This window comes from Xenopus tropicalis, chromosome 1, assembly GCF_000004195.4.
Source record: "Xenopus tropicalis strain Nigerian chromosome 1, UCB_Xtro_10.0, whole genome shotgun sequence".
Classification (NCBI taxonomy): Eukaryota; Metazoa; Chordata; class Amphibia; order Anura; family Pipidae; genus Xenopus; species Xenopus tropicalis.
The window spans coordinates 117,203,246-117,223,222 of record NC_030677.2 but is presented as its reverse complement, the minus strand read 5'-3'; the positions used below and the strand labels follow the sequence as shown (position 1 = coordinate 117,223,222).

General features: G+C 36.6%; 1 protein-coding gene across 2 annotated transcripts in view; it reads right to left on the bottom strand.

Annotated features, from left to right (window-relative positions):
• The window catches only part of ddx58 (DEXD/H-box helicase 58), a 33,997-nt gene that overhangs the window by 10,358 nt on the left and 3,662 nt on the right, over window positions 1-19,977 (bottom strand). For both annotated transcript variants that reach the window (XM_002935671.5, XM_031890382.1), the window contains exons 3-17: window positions 19,813-19,944; window positions 17,938-18,119; window positions 16,041-16,188; window positions 14,463-14,561; window positions 14,140-14,223; window positions 13,205-13,255; window positions 12,581-12,685; window positions 10,384-10,537; window positions 7,921-8,179; window positions 5,902-6,064; window positions 4,603-4,707; window positions 3,404-3,561; window positions 1,551-1,686; window positions 1,177-1,319; window positions 689-779 (exon numbers count right to left, since the gene is read on the bottom strand). In XM_002935671.5, the coding sequence (XP_002935717.2) occupies window positions 689-779; window positions 1,177-1,319; window positions 1,551-1,686; window positions 3,404-3,561; window positions 4,603-4,707; window positions 5,902-6,064; window positions 7,921-8,179; window positions 10,384-10,537; window positions 12,581-12,685; window positions 13,205-13,255; window positions 14,140-14,223; window positions 14,463-14,561; window positions 16,041-16,188; window positions 17,938-18,119; window positions 19,813-19,944 (2,010 nt within the window). The remainder of the gene's footprint in view (window positions 1-688; window positions 780-1,176; window positions 1,320-1,550; window positions 1,687-3,403; window positions 3,562-4,602; window positions 4,708-5,901; window positions 6,065-7,920; window positions 8,180-10,383; window positions 10,538-12,580; window positions 12,686-13,204; window positions 13,256-14,139; window positions 14,224-14,462; window positions 14,562-16,040; window positions 16,189-17,937; window positions 18,120-19,812; window positions 19,945-19,977) is intronic.

Sequence of the window (19,977 nt, the reverse complement as noted above, 5' to 3'; positions counted from 1 at the left end):
AACAACAAATTTATATCAATATATCAATTTTTTCTAGTAGCATTTTAGGGTGAGACACACAGAGCTACTAGTAGCTGCTAGTTGTCGGGCTACTGAAACAGTCAATGCTGATCATTTACTGATAATTGTCTCTACATGCGTTTTAGCAGAGACAATTCTCAGTATTGTCTATGGCACGGGATTTTCTGGAGTTTAGTAGCCATGAAAAAGTAGCTGCTACTAGTAGCTCAGTGTGTCTTTACCCTTACTCTTTTCTAAATAAGCCTTTCTATGTCTAAAATATCTGGTTAAGGTGTATAGAATGTGAGGAAGATATGTGTGACATAAAATTGCAGACTGAGCCAGTTGTAAAGGAAAACAAATATATATATATCCTACTTTTAATATTTCCATTTAGCTAGGACTGTCACCTTTTGTTACCTACAGGCTGGGGATCAGAGACAAAAGGGGGTGGGTGATGACATCAATGGGGCCATGTTATGGTTCAGGTGACCCTTATAATGATAAAAAAAAATAAAGGCATACTGGCCTTAAATCACTCGTTTGTTTAATCTAAAGATGAACTATTTTAGTCTAAAACATATTTTCTTAATGACATGGTAGTAAACTTCTACTTAGATTGCTATAGATTACTGACTGGTACCAGTATTGTAGTGTTGTTTCTTCAAATAAACTCAATATCCCATACCTAGGCTTTCATTCCTCTTGCTTCGTCCTATCAATATCTCCGGCTTCAAGAATTGGAGTAAGGGGTTCTCTTCTATCCATGTCTTTAATGCCTAAGCATAGAAACAAATTGTTTTTGGTTATCGGCTGCTGTGCTACTTGCTTTCATTTCTTTATTTTCCGAGCTATATTTATGCAATTTAATTTATGGTAAATTTTCATGTTACTTAGTATTATCATCAAAATACAACCATTAGGAGCTGATTTATCAGTGTTCCAACTCCAAGCATTTAAACTCATACAGAATATTTAGAAATTAATTTAACTATCAGATAAATTTGTCTTAAACCTTCAGGATTTGTTATCTTAGACCAGCCAAATGAATTGCCAAATGAACATATCAATGTTCAAATTCACTTTCCTGGAGGCACAAAAATGCTTTCCTGGGTGATCATTAAGATTTACCCCATGTATTTCTAGTATTTCTTTATCTGATACAATTCAGCTCACCGATACCAATGACCGAGTTTTGACAAATAGCAAAGAGCGCGTCTCTGGGTTCTCGTGATAGGATTCGTCCAAAATAAACTGTAGCTCTTCCAGTTTTGGGTTAATATTATTTTTCGAAATGTCCAACAACTGTGGGAGTTTATCTACAAAAGCAAAAATATATAAAATTAGAAAAAAGGTTTTTAGGCTCTTCTCTATCCATATGGAGCTATATAGTGTGTCACCCTAGCGAGATATAATGTTTGTTATCTAGATGTTATTTAGATGGCCAGCAGTTAGGAAGCAGTTAGGGAATACAAGTATTGGTTTTTTTGTGGCAAACTGGTTTTGACATTAGAACATCATTATAACTCTCTTTAGCAGTCTTTATTTACCTTGAAACATATTATACAGCTTCTGTTCAATTTCATTAAAGCTTCCATTCTTCATGTTGTTAAAAAAGTTCTCCAAAAAGTCCAGAGCATCCTTTGTACGAGCATCATCGTTGATCATAATAGAATCATTATATTTCTGTTATAAAGAACAAACATTATTCTAGAAACATTCACAAATGAAAACTGCCAATAGCAACTGATGTTTGAGACTCTGAACACTCCATTAAGTCAACTTTACAACTGTACACAAATAACCTAGCAGGAATCAACAAGAGCCCGGATGAAGCCCACCAAGTGAGGGTGAAATGTGTGTTGCGTAAAGAGGAAAGCCTCTTTTTTTTCAATCTGTGCATGAAGACAGCACTAAGTGAGCCAGCTGCTTGGATGCCACATTCAGAGTTCAATAATTGAGAGGGGCTTGTGAGTATTGCAAATGAATGGATGATGGCTAAACTGTGAATGTGGAGCATAATTTGCAGTTAAAAAGTTCCTGTAAACTGTATTTTAAAACACTGGATTTTTTCTTTTTGAAGATCATGTGCCGCTAGTGATGAGCAAAATTTTTCTGCAGGTTTCACCACGAAAAAAATGCCCATAGACCTCTATGGTCGCAAAAATAAAGTTGCACCGTAGTCACAAAAACACACCCATTGATTTTAATGTATTTCAAAAATCTTTGCTGTTTTGTGAATTTTTGAGCAAAGCAAAACAAGACAGATTCACTCATTACTATATGCTGCTTTTTTGGATGAGGGTATGGACCCAAGACTCTGTTCTGGACAATATTAAATGATTGTGCTGCAGTTGTGGTCTTTAACGTCACCGAACCCCATGTTGTCTCAGTGTAGCTAGTGGACATTTTTTTCTAATTGAAAATTAAGCAGCAAGTCAAAGATATATATATTTTTTGGCTCATAGGATGGCACTAGATTTAAAGGAGAAGGAAAGGCTACTAAAGTGTAAATCTCAAGCTACAGGCATACCTTCAGGGGATGTTAATTGCCCGCAGTTAAATCTCAGCTACTGCGGGTGACTAATCTCCCCAAAATGCCTTCCCACAGGCAATAAACTGAATTGCCAGTGGGAAGGCACACACGTCAGTTTGTTTTCCTCCTGCAGGAAACTTTGGGTGGGAAGGCATTACAGGGAGATTAGTCACCCATGGTAGCCAAGATTTAAACGCAGGCAACTAATTTCCCTGTGGGCCATCACCTAAAACAATCCTTGGTAAAGAGTAAGTGAATATGGATTAATGTTTATCTGCATATGCCCTTAAAGGAGAAGGAAAGGCTAAGTACCCCTGGCTGGTGACCCTGTTAGGAGAAAACAGCACCAGCTCGGGGTACGTTGAGCGAGTGCTCCCTTCTTCCTCTTTCTTCTGCCGGCGAAATCCCTGGGCCGGTGCATGCACAGTAGAGTGAAAAGCCGACTTTCTTGTTAAAGTTCGGCTTTTCACTCTACTGCGCATGCGTGCGAAACAGGAAGAAATAAGCACTCACAGGTACCCCAGGCTGGTGCTGTTCTCTACTAACAGGGGCACCAGCCCGGGTAAAAGGTAAGCGATTAAAGTCACTTGGGGGTGCCTAACATTTTGGCACCCCCAAGTGACTTAGCCTTTCCTTCTCCTTTAAGTAGGGTTCAAAAATTTCACATCTCACAATATTTAGTACAGCAATAGGCTAAAGCAGGACTTGTGTTACATGTTTTGGCTAAAGTATGGTATCTTCGGCTCGTTGTTTTGTACCTTTAACGTACCTTTAACACTGACAATTTATACCTAAATTCTAATTTAATTTATGACCAGGATACAGTACTCCTCAAATACCATCAGGAGCTAAAATAGTGTTTAATACCCGCAAATGCTCAGTGTAGGTAAACAGTGATGAGCAGATACGCATCTCTTTATTCTTGTCATCCATTTGTAATACACAACATTTCTTTTGGGTGTCAACTATCCACTGCTCATATTTCTGCGTTCCGTAACTCCGATTCTGGATATTGGACATGGAATCTGGTGAAAAAAATAATAATAAAAAAAATTAGCAATGAGTGACTATGGAGTTGCTCTCCTTTACTCTATAATATTGTGGCAGATCAAATGGCTGCTAGCATGTGCTAGAATTCCACACACATAGGGCCATATTTACAAAAAAGATCTTGCATATATTTGCGTTCAAACTTGCACTTTCCAGATTTATATAGCAAAAAAATGTAAAAAACTTGGATTACGAAACTTAACCAAATTCTTTAGAAGGCATGGGGAAATATATCATCCTCATATCAGCCTAATTGAAAATGAATGAATTTTCAAATTAACTTAAGTCTTAACAAGACTTATGTTAAATATGTTGTGATCGTAGAAAAAAACTGTTTTTTTCCAACATTATTTTTTTTAATCGACTGGCAATTGATAACTCTCCACCGGCCCAGGGTATTAGATAATTGGTTACAAGCACCGTGGGCTTCTTATATTTGGCATCATTCAGTGATTAAACCTTTGTTTCTCCTTTTTTCATCTGGCAGAGTGAGCAACAAGTCCCAGGCATGCTGTGAACTCTTTATGAGCAAAAAAAAGCATTTAACCTCAGAGGAACGCAGGAGATGTGTGCGCTGCTTTTCAGAATCACACACACTCCTCTTCATTATATCGCACACTGAATCTCTACAAGCACCTGTTTTTTGGACCTGTCTGTGCACGAAAGACCAGAACGAGCAGGGACTCATGCACCACTACAAAGTAGTTGAAGAGATGAGAAGAGCTAAACAGGAAGAGGGGTGGGGATTCATACTGTGCAAGGAAGTAGGGAAGATGAGCTGGTAATTTAAACTTGCAACTCAGGAACCAGATTAGACTGAATGCAAGGAATAAAGTAGGTTAATCTGGGGGCTGAATAGAGTGATCCAGCAACCAGATAGCAGTTAAAAAATAAAGACCAACTGCAAATTGTCTCAGAATATTAATTTCTGCCTCATGCTAAAAGTTAACTCAAAGGTGAACAATCCTTTTAACTTGTCTATACTCATGCAAGTGAAAGAAAGGAACAGGCCTTACAAAGTTCAGGGTAAAAGTCTTTTGCCATCTTCTCAGTCTCGCTCATGATTTCAGACATGATAGCTGTAAATGAGTCATTTTCACGCTGTGGTGCTATGCTAATACCTGTAAAAATGTAAAAGAAAGAAAACAATATGGACTGTACAAATAAGTAAACATAGATGGGTATCAATATTATTTAGTCATCCCATATGCTCATCCAATAATTTATAACATGAAACAGTCTTGATTGCCATGGATGTATTGCCAGATGCCTTCTAGTATTTTGCCCTTACTATTATTTTGTAGATTGTTCACCTACAGCAGCTAACTTTGGGCCCTCTACTACTTAAAGGAACAGTTCAGCGTAAAAATGAAACTGGGTAAAATTGATAGACTGCACAAAATATAAAATATTTCTAATATAGTTGGAGTGACCAGATGTCTAACATAATAGCCAGAACTCTACCTCCTGCTTTCAGCTCTATAACCTCTTTGTTAGTCAGTTACTTTAGGGGGCGCCATTGGGACATAACTGTTCAGTTTGTGAGCATGCAGGTCAGATTCAGGTCAGTTGCACTTCCATATAGTTGTGCTCGGAAGAACCATTGAGCTACCACCACCTTTAAAGAGACACTGACACCAGAAATTACAGATTTACAATTGTCATAACACTGCCTTTGCATGCTCTTTATAACTTTGACATAAAAGTATTTGTTCAATGCTGTTACATTACCTATCTGATCTATGAGAGGGCTGCCATATTTGTGCAGCAGGAGTCCATTAGCATTAGAAGCTATAACTGACAGATTGAAAAGGGACAGTCAGGTTGGCAAAACAGTCAGGTTTAGGAACTTCAAGTAGCAATTACTTATAATAGCAGCCCTATCAGGGAAAAATGATCGACATGACCTATAGGTGACTTTTTACGTACATTCATACTTTGAAGAGTAAATTTTTAGTGTCAGTATCACTTTAAAACTTGGCAGTAGCTTCAGGGTCCCACAGCGGCCTGTGTGAATCAATGCAGCACACTTGTGCCAAAAAAATAGGGAGAAATTGGAAACTCATCAGCTCAACTGTGACAGATTCATGTCAAAGTGCAACACTGTAAATTTTGACGCATCAGCTGCAATTGTCTCAGACGCATCACCCCCTCGCAACCACAATTACTCTGGAATAATGGAGAAATGCTTCACTGCGGGTAATAAACATGGTGACTGTGCTTGAAATTTTACTTGGCCCATTGTACTAGAGGTCTTAAGTGACACAATTAGGTAAGAAAAATGATAATAGAAATAATTTGTGTGGGTTACTTACTTTTTGTTGGTTTGAATACAGTTTCAGCCAGCTCTTCCTTATGCTCCTTGACTGTAGATATAACCTCAATATTAAGGCTGGCACATAATCTAGTGATATAATGAATTGCTTCTGGTAAAGACTTTGCTTTTCCTGTTCCCACTGAGGCTGTCAATCCAATGATCTTTATTAATATAAAACATGGTTATATTTAAAGTGCAGAACAGAAGCTAACATCTAAAAAATGAGCTACGTTGCTTGCCTGTATAATTAAACATCTTTGAAAAGTTATTTTTTTAATTGCAGGGTGTCTGCCAACCCATGCATAACAGAAATTTACAGAATCATATTGCGGGACAGAAACCCTGACAAAATTAAAAGATATTTGTAAATACAAGTTCAGGGAGACTATGCATGTAGGCAGATTATGCATGCATTATATGTATGAGAGAATTTCCTGGTGTCACTGGCCCTTTCAAAGGTTTTCACACATACAGTGGTGTGAAAAACTATTTGCCCCTTCCTGATTTCTTATTCTTTTGCATGTTTGTCACACAAAATGTTTCTGATCATCAAACACATTTACTGTATGTTAAAGGAGAAGGAACTAAGTAAGCTTTATCAGAAAGGTCTATGTAAATACAGCCATAAGCACTCACAGAAAAGCTGCACTCTATCATAAGAAAAAGGATTTCTTGTCTCCTTCCTTGTCTCTGTAATTCCTGTGCCAGAGTCTGCACAGATGTCTCCCCTCTCCTGCTCCCCCCTCCCATAAGCTAAGAATGCTAAGAACTCCCACCCACCCCCTTAGGAATGTGGATCTGAGCCAATCAGCAGGAAGCTTCCTAATAGTCTTACAAACTGAGCATGTACAGGGGTCTTGGTCTTGGTGCAGGAGTGTGGCATTATGGGAATTTTGTTTACAGAGCTCAGCGTTTTTTTTCCTATGAGGCTTCTGATCATCTGAACAGGTGAAATATGGGGAGACTTAAGGGCACTGTTGAGAGAATTAAAGGTATGCCTGCAGCTTGAGATTAACACCTTGTTAGCCTTTCCTTCTCCTTTAAGAATGTCCTTGATGTTCAAGATCTTAAAAGTGGCAGTTCACCTTAAATGTAACTTTAAGTATTTTATAGAATGACCAATTCCAAGCAACTTTTCAATCGGTCTTCATTATTTATTTCTTAGTTTTTGAATTATTTGCCTTCTTCTTCAAACTTTTTGTAGAATACAAATGGATAGTCACTCACACCTCTGTAATTCTCTCATTCAAACAACTCCCTGGTTGCTACGGTAATTTGGATGATAGCAACCAAACAGCTGTTAAAACTCCAAACAAGAAATTTGCAGAAAAATTATTGAAATAATTAAAAAACTACAGATAATAAAAAGTGAAGACCAATTGCAAATTGACTCAGAATATTACTTTATATTACTTTATGTAGTCTGCCAGTCATTTACTTTACTTCACCTCCTTCATATTTTATCACTGCGACACTGTGACTGTCACACTCGGCACTCTATTTGTGATTTTTTTTTCTATTTTTGTTACTTATTTCTTTAGTATTCTTTTTTTACATAGATTGCAACTCCTTTGAATTGAGGATGTATCTCTACATATTTGGGCATATTCTATTATACTTGCAAGAGTTTTTTGTTACACTGACATTTGATTGATGATTTTTTTCCCGCCACTAGGGGTTTATGTGGACATGGTGGTTTGTTTGTATGCGCACTTTGACAAAGGCCTAAGTGGTGGCTGAAAGATTAGTCTCAACTATATATATATATAAACATTTACTTCACAGTGGACGTAATGTGAGAAAGGACAGCTTTTCTAGTTGGGCAAATATGTTGTTGAAGGCTTCTCAACTGTCTGTGTCGCTGCCATTAATTGTTCAGTAGGTTATATACCATTTGGTAAGACTTCCCAGCTATAGCCCTTAGAGAATCTGTGATAATATCAGCCACCTTCACAGCAATCATTGAGTTTGTGTCTGCACTTTTTCATGTTTTTTTATGTGTAGAGCTTAGGTTTACCTGTGGAAGAGCCACCCCAGGCATATTCAGCTTCAGATCCAAGTAACTGAACATCAATACATTGTATGGGTGATTCCCTATTGTGTTGTGGCATTCATCAAAAATCATCATGCTAAAGACAGAAATAGAAGGCACTGTTCCACTTTGTAGGCAGTTAACAAGAATCTGAGGGGTTAAAATAATGATATCACTGTTTTCAATGACCAGCCCCACAGGAAAATTCTCAGCCGTTTCTCCAGAAACACCCTCTACTTTGTACCTACAGAAAAAAAAGAGGTTCAGCAGATGGCTCAGTACATTCAGAAGATTTTAATGACATATTTAAAGAGGACCTGTCACCCAGACATAAAAGGCTGTATAATAAAAGCCCTTTTCAAATTAAATATGAAACCCACCCATTATAAAAGCATTTAAAAATCCCAGCTGTCAGTCATATATTGCCTTCCCCGCCTCTATGCCTTAGGCATAGAGGTGGGACAGACAGTTACTTTCACTTTCAATTCAGAACTTCTTAGATGTTGCTGCTCTCCTCACATTCCCCCTCCCTCCGCACCATGTAATTGTGTAACCAGTGCATGGATATGGGTATCAGGTCCCCCCATACTGGCACAGAAACCAGATTTTGGCAGGATGCAATGCCTGCTTTGATTACAGTGTCCACAAAATGGCCTCTGCCTGCTTGCTGCAATTGTGAATTCCAAGGCTGAAGAAACTAAGATTAAAATAATTTATATAGTGTAAGTAAAGTTTATTTTGCTTGACAAACACAATAGAAAACAATCTGTAATTATTTCTTAAGGTGACAGGTCCCATTTAAAACATTCCCTAAAGGTATATTCCAAATTTCTTTTAAATCCCCCCTCCTTAGGAATGTGTGATCTGAGCCAATCAGCAGGAAGATTCCTCATAGTCTTACAAACTGAGCATGTACAGGGGTCTTGGTGCAGAAGTGTGGCATTATGGGACCTTTCTTTACAGAGCTGAGCATTTTTTTTCCTATGAGGCTTCTGATCATCTGAACGGGAGAAAAATGGGGAGACTTAAGGGCACTATTGAGAGAGCTGAAGGTTTGCCTGCAGCTTGAGATTAACTCTTAATTAACCTTTCCTTTTCCTTTAATAATTGCCAGTTGTTTGCAATTATTAGGGAGTGCATACAGCCTGCTTAAAATGCTTTTACAGGCGCACCAGCTGTCCCTTCTACTCAACAGTATACAGCTGAGGTATTAGTATCAAGACAGATGGTGACACAGGATTTTCTGCCAGCAAGTTACTGGTGGGTAGCAGTAGACATGTATGTATTTATATAAGTATGTAAAACTTTTTTCATACATTGCTATAGGATAGCAGCGCTATGCAATCATACAATGCAGAAAAGTAAACACATGGAAGACAAGTATTATAATAAATAAATATAAATATACAGATATTAAGTGCCATGTGGTAAGAGACATTATGAAGAAGGTCCCTCCCCCCGTAAAGCTTACATGAAAGCAAAATGGCCCCTAGGCTTACAGAGGGCACTCCTGTGCAAAATCTTGCCTGGGTGAGCTCTCCTGAATCACACCATAAGGAGGCCTCTAATACACAGGCATGTGAACCTGTAGTGATATAAAGTTAGGCAGCCATTGTCCAACATAATTAGCCCAAGCCCAATTAAGAACATTGCAGCACCTAGGCAGAGTAAAGATATTGCAAGTCAGACATTGAGGTGCATCATTACTACCTATCTCCAAAGCCCTGTAGGTTTTATCAACCACCTATTAAAAAAAACTGATGTTTGTTATGGCCCACACATCACAGATAAATCGTTCAAGTCATCATCATTATACAAGTCCATACATATAATAAAAACCACTAAGTTTACCTAGGAGCAGTAACCCATAACAACCAATTAAATATTTGTTTTGAATCGGTTGCACATGTCACTCACTTGCTGAACACCAAAACTGACTTCCAGTTTAGTAACTACATTGGCCACAACTCACACTGACAACCGCAACAACGCTAGAATTCTGGAAAAAATGTTGCATTCGCTTGCATTTTGCACATGTGCACATTGATGTGTGGTAGATAAATGACCACTATAGAGTTTTGAATATGAGAAGTTTGTCTGACATCCCTTAATAGGCTGTTGTTGTCACTGTCAGAACTCTGCAGATGAGTGGTACTGATGTACGCCCTCTTTGCACTTTTACCTCTAGGTTGCAATACCTGTATTCTGCCTAAAATCAGAGATGTTGGGAATTGGGACAGTTATGCTGGGTGATTGTTGGCTGGCTTTACATCTCTATGGGATCCATATGCCTCCTTAGGGTTTGTTTCATTGGTCTACAGGAGTACACACAGCTGTCATAACTACAGCCAGGGCTTTACATTTCCCTCTAGGTGTTTTATGTCTTTTGCAAATGATAAATAAAATTAGGATCTACATTATCAATACAAATAGATTTTTGTTACGTACCTACTGCCTTCAAAATATTTACAGAAAACATCCTTCTGTTGCTCATAAACTGGCACTTTGGTGGCCATGAATAAAACTTTTCCTTTTTTTCCATTTGGCATGCATTCTAAATGATGTTTGCAAATCACAAGTGACACCAGAGTCTTCCCCGATCCTGTTAACAAAATAGTTAAATAAATACATTTTTAAAAAAAGACTTATTTTACGGTCAGAAATGGCATGATGCTGAAGTCAGTTCATAATACTTATTAATTTATTATTTGTTATCCAGAATGCTTGGGATAAAAGGTCCTTCCATAATTTGGATTTCCATAGTTTAAATGGTACTAAAAACGTATTTTAACATTAAATAAACCCAATAGGATTGTTTTGGCGCCAATGAGGATGAATTATATGTTAAGTGTGATCAAGGTATTGTTTTTTAATTAAAGAGGAAAAGAAAATCAGTTTTTAAAAAATGTAATAATTTGATTAAAATGGAGTCTGCGGGAGATGGCCTTGTGTACAGATATATGAAGTTTAATTAGAATTGCAATTGATGAATATGGTTTTATTAATTTAGCCAGCCAATATTTAACTAAAATACAAGTTGTAACACAGCAATAAATCTTAACACTGATATTTTGTTTGATGGATTAAATTGCCAATTACTGTAAAGATACAGTTAGTAAAGGTTTTGGTTCACCTTTAACTTTTAATATGTAACAGAATTGCCTATTCTAAGTAATTTTTCAGTTGTTCTTCATTTTTTATAGTGTTTGAATTATTTGCATTGTTCTTTTGCTCTGTAAGGCCACAATTTGATTGTCATTATTACTTTTCATTACTTGTCTTTCTATTCAGGCCTTCCCCTATTCATCTTCAAGGCTTTCATTCACACCACTGCCTAGTTGCTAGGGTATCTTAGACCCCAGAATCTGAATAGCTATTAAAATCCCAAACTGGAGAGATCCTGAGAAAAAAGCTAAATAACACAAAAAACAAACAAAAAAAAACATTAAGAGCAATGACTATTCAGGCCCTCCCCTATTCATCTTCAAGGCTTTCATTCACACCACTGCCTAGTTGCTAGGGTATCTTAGACCCCAGAATCTGAATAGCTATTAAAATCCCAAACTGGAGAGATCCTGAGAAAAAAGCTAAATAACACAAAAAACAAACAAAAAAAAACATTAAGAGCAATGACTATTCAGGCCCTCCCCTATTCATCTTCAAGGCTTTCATTCACACCACTGCCTAGTTGCTAGGGTATCTTAGACCCCAGAATCCAAATAGCTACTGAAATCCCAAACTGGAGAGATCCTGAGAAAAAAGCTAAATAACACAAAAACCACAAATAAAAACATTAAGAGCAACGACAAATTGTCACAGAATATCATTATCTACATCTTAAAAGTTAATCAAAAAGGTGTCCTATCCCTTTAAGGCCACTTGTTGGTGTTAAGATTGATTAAGTACAATATAATATATACATATATATATATATGTATTGTATATGCGTGTGTATTTTTGCTCAGAAAAGTAATTTAGAATTGTTAAAAAAGCTGTATATTACAAATTATTATAGCGATATGTGACTTGCTATAAATAAATGATGATGCTCAAACAATATTGTATTCACAACACTATACTAAAGTTTGGGTGCTACACTATATGATTTGCCATGTAATCATAAATTAAATTTCAGATGAAGGATTGCTTATTTTCAAATATGCAGGGCTGATTTACTAACATGGGTGCATGCAAACTTGCTCCAGTGAAGCAATCTGTACCTACCAATTAGCAGACAGGTTTTATCTTGGTAATACAGTCATAATGCTAATTAGTGATGAGCAAATTTTTTCGCCAGGCATGGATTCACAGCGAATTGCCGCATTTCGCCATTGGCAAATTGTTTCGCAAAACTTACACGAAAATTTGTGGTCGCGGCAAAATGGGTGTAGTTGCGTCAAATTGGGCGCAGTTGCGGCAAAACAGCCTCAGGCAAAAAAAAAGATGCAGCGGCAAAAAATTCACGCAACAAATGCATTTCACTTTCGCAAATTTTCATGTTATTTTAGGAATTTTCCAGCGAAGCAAAACAGGACAGATTCGCTTATCACTAATGCTAATTTCTGGCTGGTTGCTTTTTGTTACCAATACTAATGTAAATCTATGTTGGTCAGCTGGAAACAAGAAATGATTAGGTCAGGCTGACCTGTTGGGGCACAAATCATGGTGTTCTTTCCAGTGAATGCAGGTTTTGCTAACTCCTCCTGATATTTTCTTAACTTCACAGTGGAAATTGATTGTGAAACACTACCTAGTAGAATTTAAGATAAAAAAGTAAAATCATAATTAAAAAAAATGTAAAATTAAGGAAACTTCTTAAAGTCACAGCTATAGGAAACATTACTAAAGTAGACAAAGATTAAAAAAAAAAAAAAAAAAAGTAGACTAATTAATAAAATTGATACTGTTATTACTGAGCTGGTCCAGTGTGCAACAGAGCGTGCATATGCTTTCATTTGTACACAAGATCCAAACATACAAGTTCTGCCCCTCAGGCCTGACCCCTTTCAGATTTCTGCTATATTTATATGTATATGAAAAACATACTTGTGTACACTGTATTGCTCAGGTTTGCACACTAGACACCAGCTCCTATTATCATTTGGCACCATGTTGGCACTCATGTGTCCCACTCACCTAAAGCATTTGTTATTGCATTAAATTCTTATTGTGATTGTACCAAATGAGCCACAGCTATTAAGATTTGCCCAGCTATTATTGCATAAACATTTTGTGCTTTGTATATTATGCCTTTGCCAGTAGTACTTACTATTTATTTTAGGGATGACATTTTTTACTTGATTGCTCAGAACAGCAGGGGCTGAAAAGAGAAATAAGGAACTTAGGGATTTCACAAATCATAGATACATCTGAGACTATTTATTTATTATATATACAACATTTTATGTGCCATTCTTGTAGTCTATACTTAATTATCAACATGTATAATACAGGCTTCTTGTTAGCAAGGGTTTTTTTCTGTTTTCCTATGAGTGGAATAAAGCTTAAAGAAAAACATAACATGTGCAAAACTGTTGTTTTTTCCTGCACCTCTTCTGCATATGATTGGGTTTAATTTTCTGCAGGAACATGCAAGAGAAAGAGCATAATCTGAATGAGTCAAAGTGCATTTATTCTGAGCTTTGTTGCTACACAATATGCCAGTTGCTGCCTATGCTGACTGCAGGGCCACTGAACTTGAAGCCCACTCAAAACTACAAGTGGAACTTTCTAACTAATTCACAACCAAGAGCAGATTGCCCTGCTGTGATTCTGTGAGGAAATCCATTGCCACTTTTGAAGTGGAGAACGTTTGTCTGCACAGCTGGGTAATCACATCAGATATAAAGGCACAAAGCCTTTATACTGCTACCCAGTATTGTACACCCCCCTACCCCTAGGCCATTGTATCTGCTTACCCCCTTACTCCCGATAAAAGCTATGAGCCACTGTCTACTTTATTGTGTTTTATATAAAACTGAGAACTAATTTAAATGATACAACCCACTAGAAAGTGACTAGAACTCTTTAGATGTAAACCATAGATAGTGCTACCTGTTTTGGTAAGATAAAAGTTATAGAAATGTATTAGGTACAGAGAATTTTGCCACCTTTGAGAAGGTTCCTATAAAATGATGACAGTTATTTAAAGTTTAGAGTATAGAAATAACAGATAGCATACATGAAATATTAGATTGTATTTACCTGAGAGAACTAGATTTTCCAGCTCTGGCATCTCTGAATACTGGAGGATTTTTTCCTCCACATTTTCTGCTACACTGCTACACTCTAAATGAAATAAAACATTATATTCAAAATCAGGGTTATGTAGTATCATGGACAAAGTATGCCTTGATCCAAAAACCTATTGGATTTAAGTTTATTGGAATGAAGGATATGTTTAAACCATGTGTACCAAAGAACCCCTCTTTCCAGAGGCAGAGTTCCAATACAATTAAAAGACAGTTATTTAATGTTTAGAGTATAGAAACAACGATAACTGATATGAAATATTAGAATGTATTTACCTGAGTAATCTAGATTTTCCTGCTCTGGTATCACTGAGTACTGGAGGTTACTGAATGCGCTAGTTTCTTCCTCCACATTTTCTGCTACACTGCGACGCTCTGAATGAAATAAAACATTGTATTCCAAATTAGGGTTATGTAGTATCATGGACAAAGTATGCCTTGATCAAAAAACCTTTTGTTTTCAGTTGTTTTTATTGATATTCCAATATTGGGCACTAGATTCTAGATTAATAAAAGTCAAATATACCATCTTATAAAATCACAAGGGTCAGACATGATAGTGCTGACTAGCTAAGCCCCTACGTGCACTTTGCTATTTGCACAGTTATAACCTCAGAGCACAGAGAAAGTTGTAAAAGGGGTATCATATACTTTTTAGATAAGGTATGTCATCCTCTATAAAAGGCTAAGACTGTCAGGGTCTCATTTAAAGCTGTTAGTGACACATTTCATCTATTGTTCTGTGTTACTGAAAGCTTCCACAAGACTCTGTTTTTGATTAATGAATAAAGCATCAGTTATGCTAAGAACCTTGTCTCAGAGTCTTGTTCTATAATAAGGTTCTGGTTGGTTGAAATTACCAACACTATAAACAACTAGGTTTAGGAAACTTACCTATGGTACTGAATAGCCCCAAAAGGAGCTTAATACAACTAGAGTCACTCTTTGCTCTATAAACAAAAGCTACAGGGAACACACAGCAAAAGCTTAGTGTTTCCCATCCCCCTCCCATCAGTCTCCTAAGGGAACCAGTAGGCCATATAAACATTTGGGGCTTCCAGTAGCTGATGAGTCCATTTGAAGTCCTGTTTATCTAAATTCAAATTTGTGAGGTTTTTGAGATTTTTTTTTCTACTTTGAATAAACTCACAATAGAATGTTTGCTTATTTATTAAAAAATCCGAATATAAAAAACTCAGTTGAATAAAATTGTGGGAAAGTTTACAAGTTTACCAAAACCTTGAAAATAGGACAGCTCCTATTGACTTCTACATGACCATGCAAGCTTTTATGTGCAGACATTTTTGTTAATAAATTTTAGCTTAATAAATACCTTATTTGAAGTTATAATTTGAGTTTGTGAGTTTTAAAGAAAGAAAAAAAACTTGAATAGCTGTAAAAATTTAAATTCAAGCATTGACAAATCAGGCCCTTAGTGTTACATATAACAAAGAAGTCTGTTGTTTCTCCCATGACTCCCTGCCAACATCATAAATGAGAAATGTTTTTCTGGTAGCAAACATATTGGGAGAAGCCTGGCCTGCTATACTCTTGAATTCCATATGTTTCAGAGGAAATTCCCAATGTGACATTTAACCCACAGTAACCATTAAGATTAAATTCTACCTGCTTTTTGGCTGCTATAGATGGTTGGACCTGTTACAAACTTTGCACCTTTTATTACACAACTCCTTTAGTTTGGCCATAATATGGAACAGAAGTTATAGGTTAAGTGACAAAAATTATTCAGTGATTACTGCTATAAAGTAAATATTCTGATCCAGCAAAAGATAAGAAAAATATTTGGTGGTTCTGAGAATAATTTAAATGTGGTTTAAAAAGTATATAACACACCTTTATCTGACCATAAGCCAAGAATTTCCAAGTGTCCTTCATCTTGCAGAGCCAGAGTGAAGACCTTGGGCCATTCTTGTTTGTCTGATCTGAGAAGGATATCTATAAACTTCTCAGCACCAGCAATTTCCCCTTTGTTTGTAATCTCCTAATAAAAAGGCAAAGTAAAACTTTTAAAACCCCATTCATACTGAATACACAGGCAAAAAAGACAGGTTACAGTTGACATTGACTTCAGGTTAAAGTTAGTTTAGCAAGTGCCTTCAAGATCATTCTACTTACAGACTTACTTACTTTCACCTAAAATGCACTTTTGTACACAGTTAATGTTTTACTGCGCAGTGGATAAGAATCATAATAATAGTCAGCCTCCAGGCTTGCATGTTTGTTTCCCACAGTGAGGGATTCTACCCAACCCAAACACTTTGGAACATACATTAATTATACAATTTCATTGATATAAAACTTATTTATTAAGTAATTACTATTAAAAGCTGTATTTGTCTGTATAGCTGGCTCTGACTGTCAATGTAACAAGTCAGATGATTAAAGGGGTGGTTCATAAAATGTACTGTTCCTAGCAACTTTACAATTGGTCTTCATTATTTATTTTTAATAGTTTTTGAATTATTTGCTATCTTTGTCTACATCTTTCCAGCTTTTACATGGGGGGGTCAGTGACCCCACCAGCCAAAAAACTTTTGCTCTTTGAGGCTACAATTTTATTTTTATTGTTACTTTTTATTCCTTATCTTTCTATTTAGTCCTTCTTCTATTCATATTCCAGTCTTTTGTCCACACCACTGCCTGGTTGCTAAGGTAAACAAGACACTAGCAACAAGATAGCTGCTGATATTCCAAACTGGAGAGCTGGTAAGCAAAAAGCTAAATAACTGAAACACTATAAAAAATGTCCAAAATGTCAAATTGTCTCAGAATATCAATGTCTACATCATACTAAAAGCTAATTTTAGTACAACCCCTAGTGGTTATAGAATGGTTTCAAGGCCATAAAAGCTATTCAAATTATATGGTCTTATAAACTAACAGATATCATCCCAGCTAGACACTTATTAGACATTGTGAGAGTTTGAAGCTTTGGCTTTTCTAGCTCCACCAGCATAACAACAAAGCAAAGGCTTTTCCACCACTATCAGCATCCCTTTAAGCAAAGGAGCAGTGAATTTGTTCTCCCAGCTTGTTGTAATCCAGTGCCCTATTACACCACTGATTGTTTCTTTATTTTGACAGTTATCTGCAGATCTGTGTATGTCAATGGTTTAACTATAGGGGAAGCAGAACCTGCAGTCGGGGGCCTGAGGGAAAGGGAGATTTTTTTTTTTTAATGTAAAAAACTTATAAATCAGTACTGTAACAGAAATCAAACAGGCACCATGCTACCTGTTAATCTACTTGAAATTAAATTAACACAAAAGTATTGTAGCTTCTACATATTTGAGCTATTTGGGCATATTTCTGAGAGAATGAAGCTAGAGCTTGCCACAGACCTCCACAGTAAAATTCCACCACTATATTTATGGGTGACAATTATAGTTCCCCACTTTAATAAATGCACCCTAAAAAATAGAAATTAATAAAGAATAGTGAGGTTCAACAGTGGCAAACTGTGGGGACCTTTAGTTTCTCTCTTCATAGACATTCCCCAAAGTATCCATGTTTTAGTAATCACTTGTCTGCTTAGTGTGTCCATATATAACTACTATTTATTCAATATTGAAATAGTACTTATTTACAGGGATAGACCACCCTAGATCTACCAGCATTAATTGATTAAAAAGAAGGTCTACGGGAGATAGCTATCCTGTAATTCGGAGCTTTCTAGATAATATGTATATAGATATATATATTTATATTTATTTTTTTCAATAAGTCTTACCTGCTTAATTTCTTCAATTTCCCGGGACATGAGACAGTCGGTAAAATGATTAACAAACTCACTTGGAGTGATGTTGTTTTTAACTGTACTGTGTATTGTTTTTAAAAGTCTCTTTGGATGATCTAGAGCCTCAATGTGGTGAAAGTCTGACATAGTCAGTGCTTGACAGAGGCCAGTGTATCCTTGGGAGATAAAAGATATTATATATATATGTATATATAAAATATGTACAGGGAGAAAATAATCTTTACATACCTCAGCAATTTGATAACAACATCACAGTAACTTGTGTCTTCTATATCTGCTACTTTAACACATTTAAAACCTATTCAGATTGCCTTTGAAACCTTGTGTTCACCCTAATTTCATGTAAGCCATCATTTTTTTTTATAAATAAAATTGTGGGTACTGCATGGTAGGTCTTTGGGTATGTACATGACAATCACAACAATCCTTAACAAATAACAGCATTTCTCTGATAGCTACAAGTTGGTTCAGTTTTCTACTCTAAGCTGCCTTCGCCACTTTTTAAACTACATGCAGTATCTTATCATCCGGTTTAATCAAGCTCATACCACTGAAACATTTTAATATAAATTACAAATGTAGAGGATACAGTTCCATTCTTATACTTTGCAGCTACAGGTGGGCGATATCAGGAGAATCCAGGCTAATTCGATCCTAAAGGCAAAGTCGGTCAGGGGACCGCATCAACGAGCGGTCCCCAATCCGACTAGATTTTTTATCCTGCCCGATCGATATCTGGCCGATTTCAGGCCAGATATCGGTCGGGCAGGCCCGTCGGTAGTGCCCTTACATGGGCCGGTTACCTGCCGAATCGGTCTAAGTTACCGATATCGGCAGCTAGAATCGTCCCGTAGTAACCAATCAAATTGTTCTACATGCAGCTGGCTAAAAAAGCCAATCACTGATTGGTTGCTATTGGTTCCTGCCCATGTGCAGATTTGCCCAGTGTTTATAAATGAGCCCCGGTGACTTTTGCTTTCCCCTAAAATCTTTCTGCTGATGGAAAACAACTATTTATATTGCCCTAACTCATTGATTTTTAGCACAGTAAAATAATCTTTATCTAGAATAAAATCTTGGATGGTTGATTGCTGATTGCCATCTCACATTACTGATGGATGGATAAATATTTTTCCTACCCAAAATTATGCACAAGGATAGGACACAATATTCTTAGGGTTGGTTTACCAAAGCTCAAAGCTCAGTTAAAAGGCAATATTAAAATTTCCAAATAATGGCTGTTGAATATTTAGAAAGAAAAAAAAACTAAAACCCAGTATGTAACTAAAAGACAATTATGGGATCTCCATGCGTTGAGTCATCATTGACATGAAGGAAGAAGGTCAATCAGATCACAGCAGGTTTCCATCAGTCCATGTAGGACCACCTTAATCATATGAAAGAGCTTAAATAGCTCAGATCTGGTGTATCCACAAGCTCAGTGACTTCCAATTCTTTGGCATACAGATCACTCCTATCCAGTTGATCATTTCTTGCATAACAATTTCCCTTTAGGAAAGGCATTCACTGTAGTCTATTTTCTTATTTTTAAATGCACTTTCCCATTCATGCTCAGCTTAGCTTTAGATAATACATATTCCTTAAGTAGTTTAAAGAAAGATACTTTCAAGAAATTATACAGAATTGTTATAAATTACTCCTAAATGTTCAAAATTTGGATCGACTATTTCTAAACCATGTATGCAAATTCCTGGTGCACCTATTCATAAAATACATATGAAATTTGCAATAAAAACATTTACACAGTGTTTGGTAAATAAACATATATTTATATATATTTACGATACAAACATATCTACATATAGTAAAGTTTCTGGAGGGACCCACCTGTGGCCTCTAGCACATCTAGAAATCCTTGGTACCATCCCCTCTCTTCCAGCTCTAGCAGGTGTTTGATGAAGAAGCTGGCAGCTTGAGTTGGCCCGTTTGACTCTTCAGCTTTGATCTTTTCTATGACATCTTGTATCAGGTTAAAACAATTGAAAAGGTTAA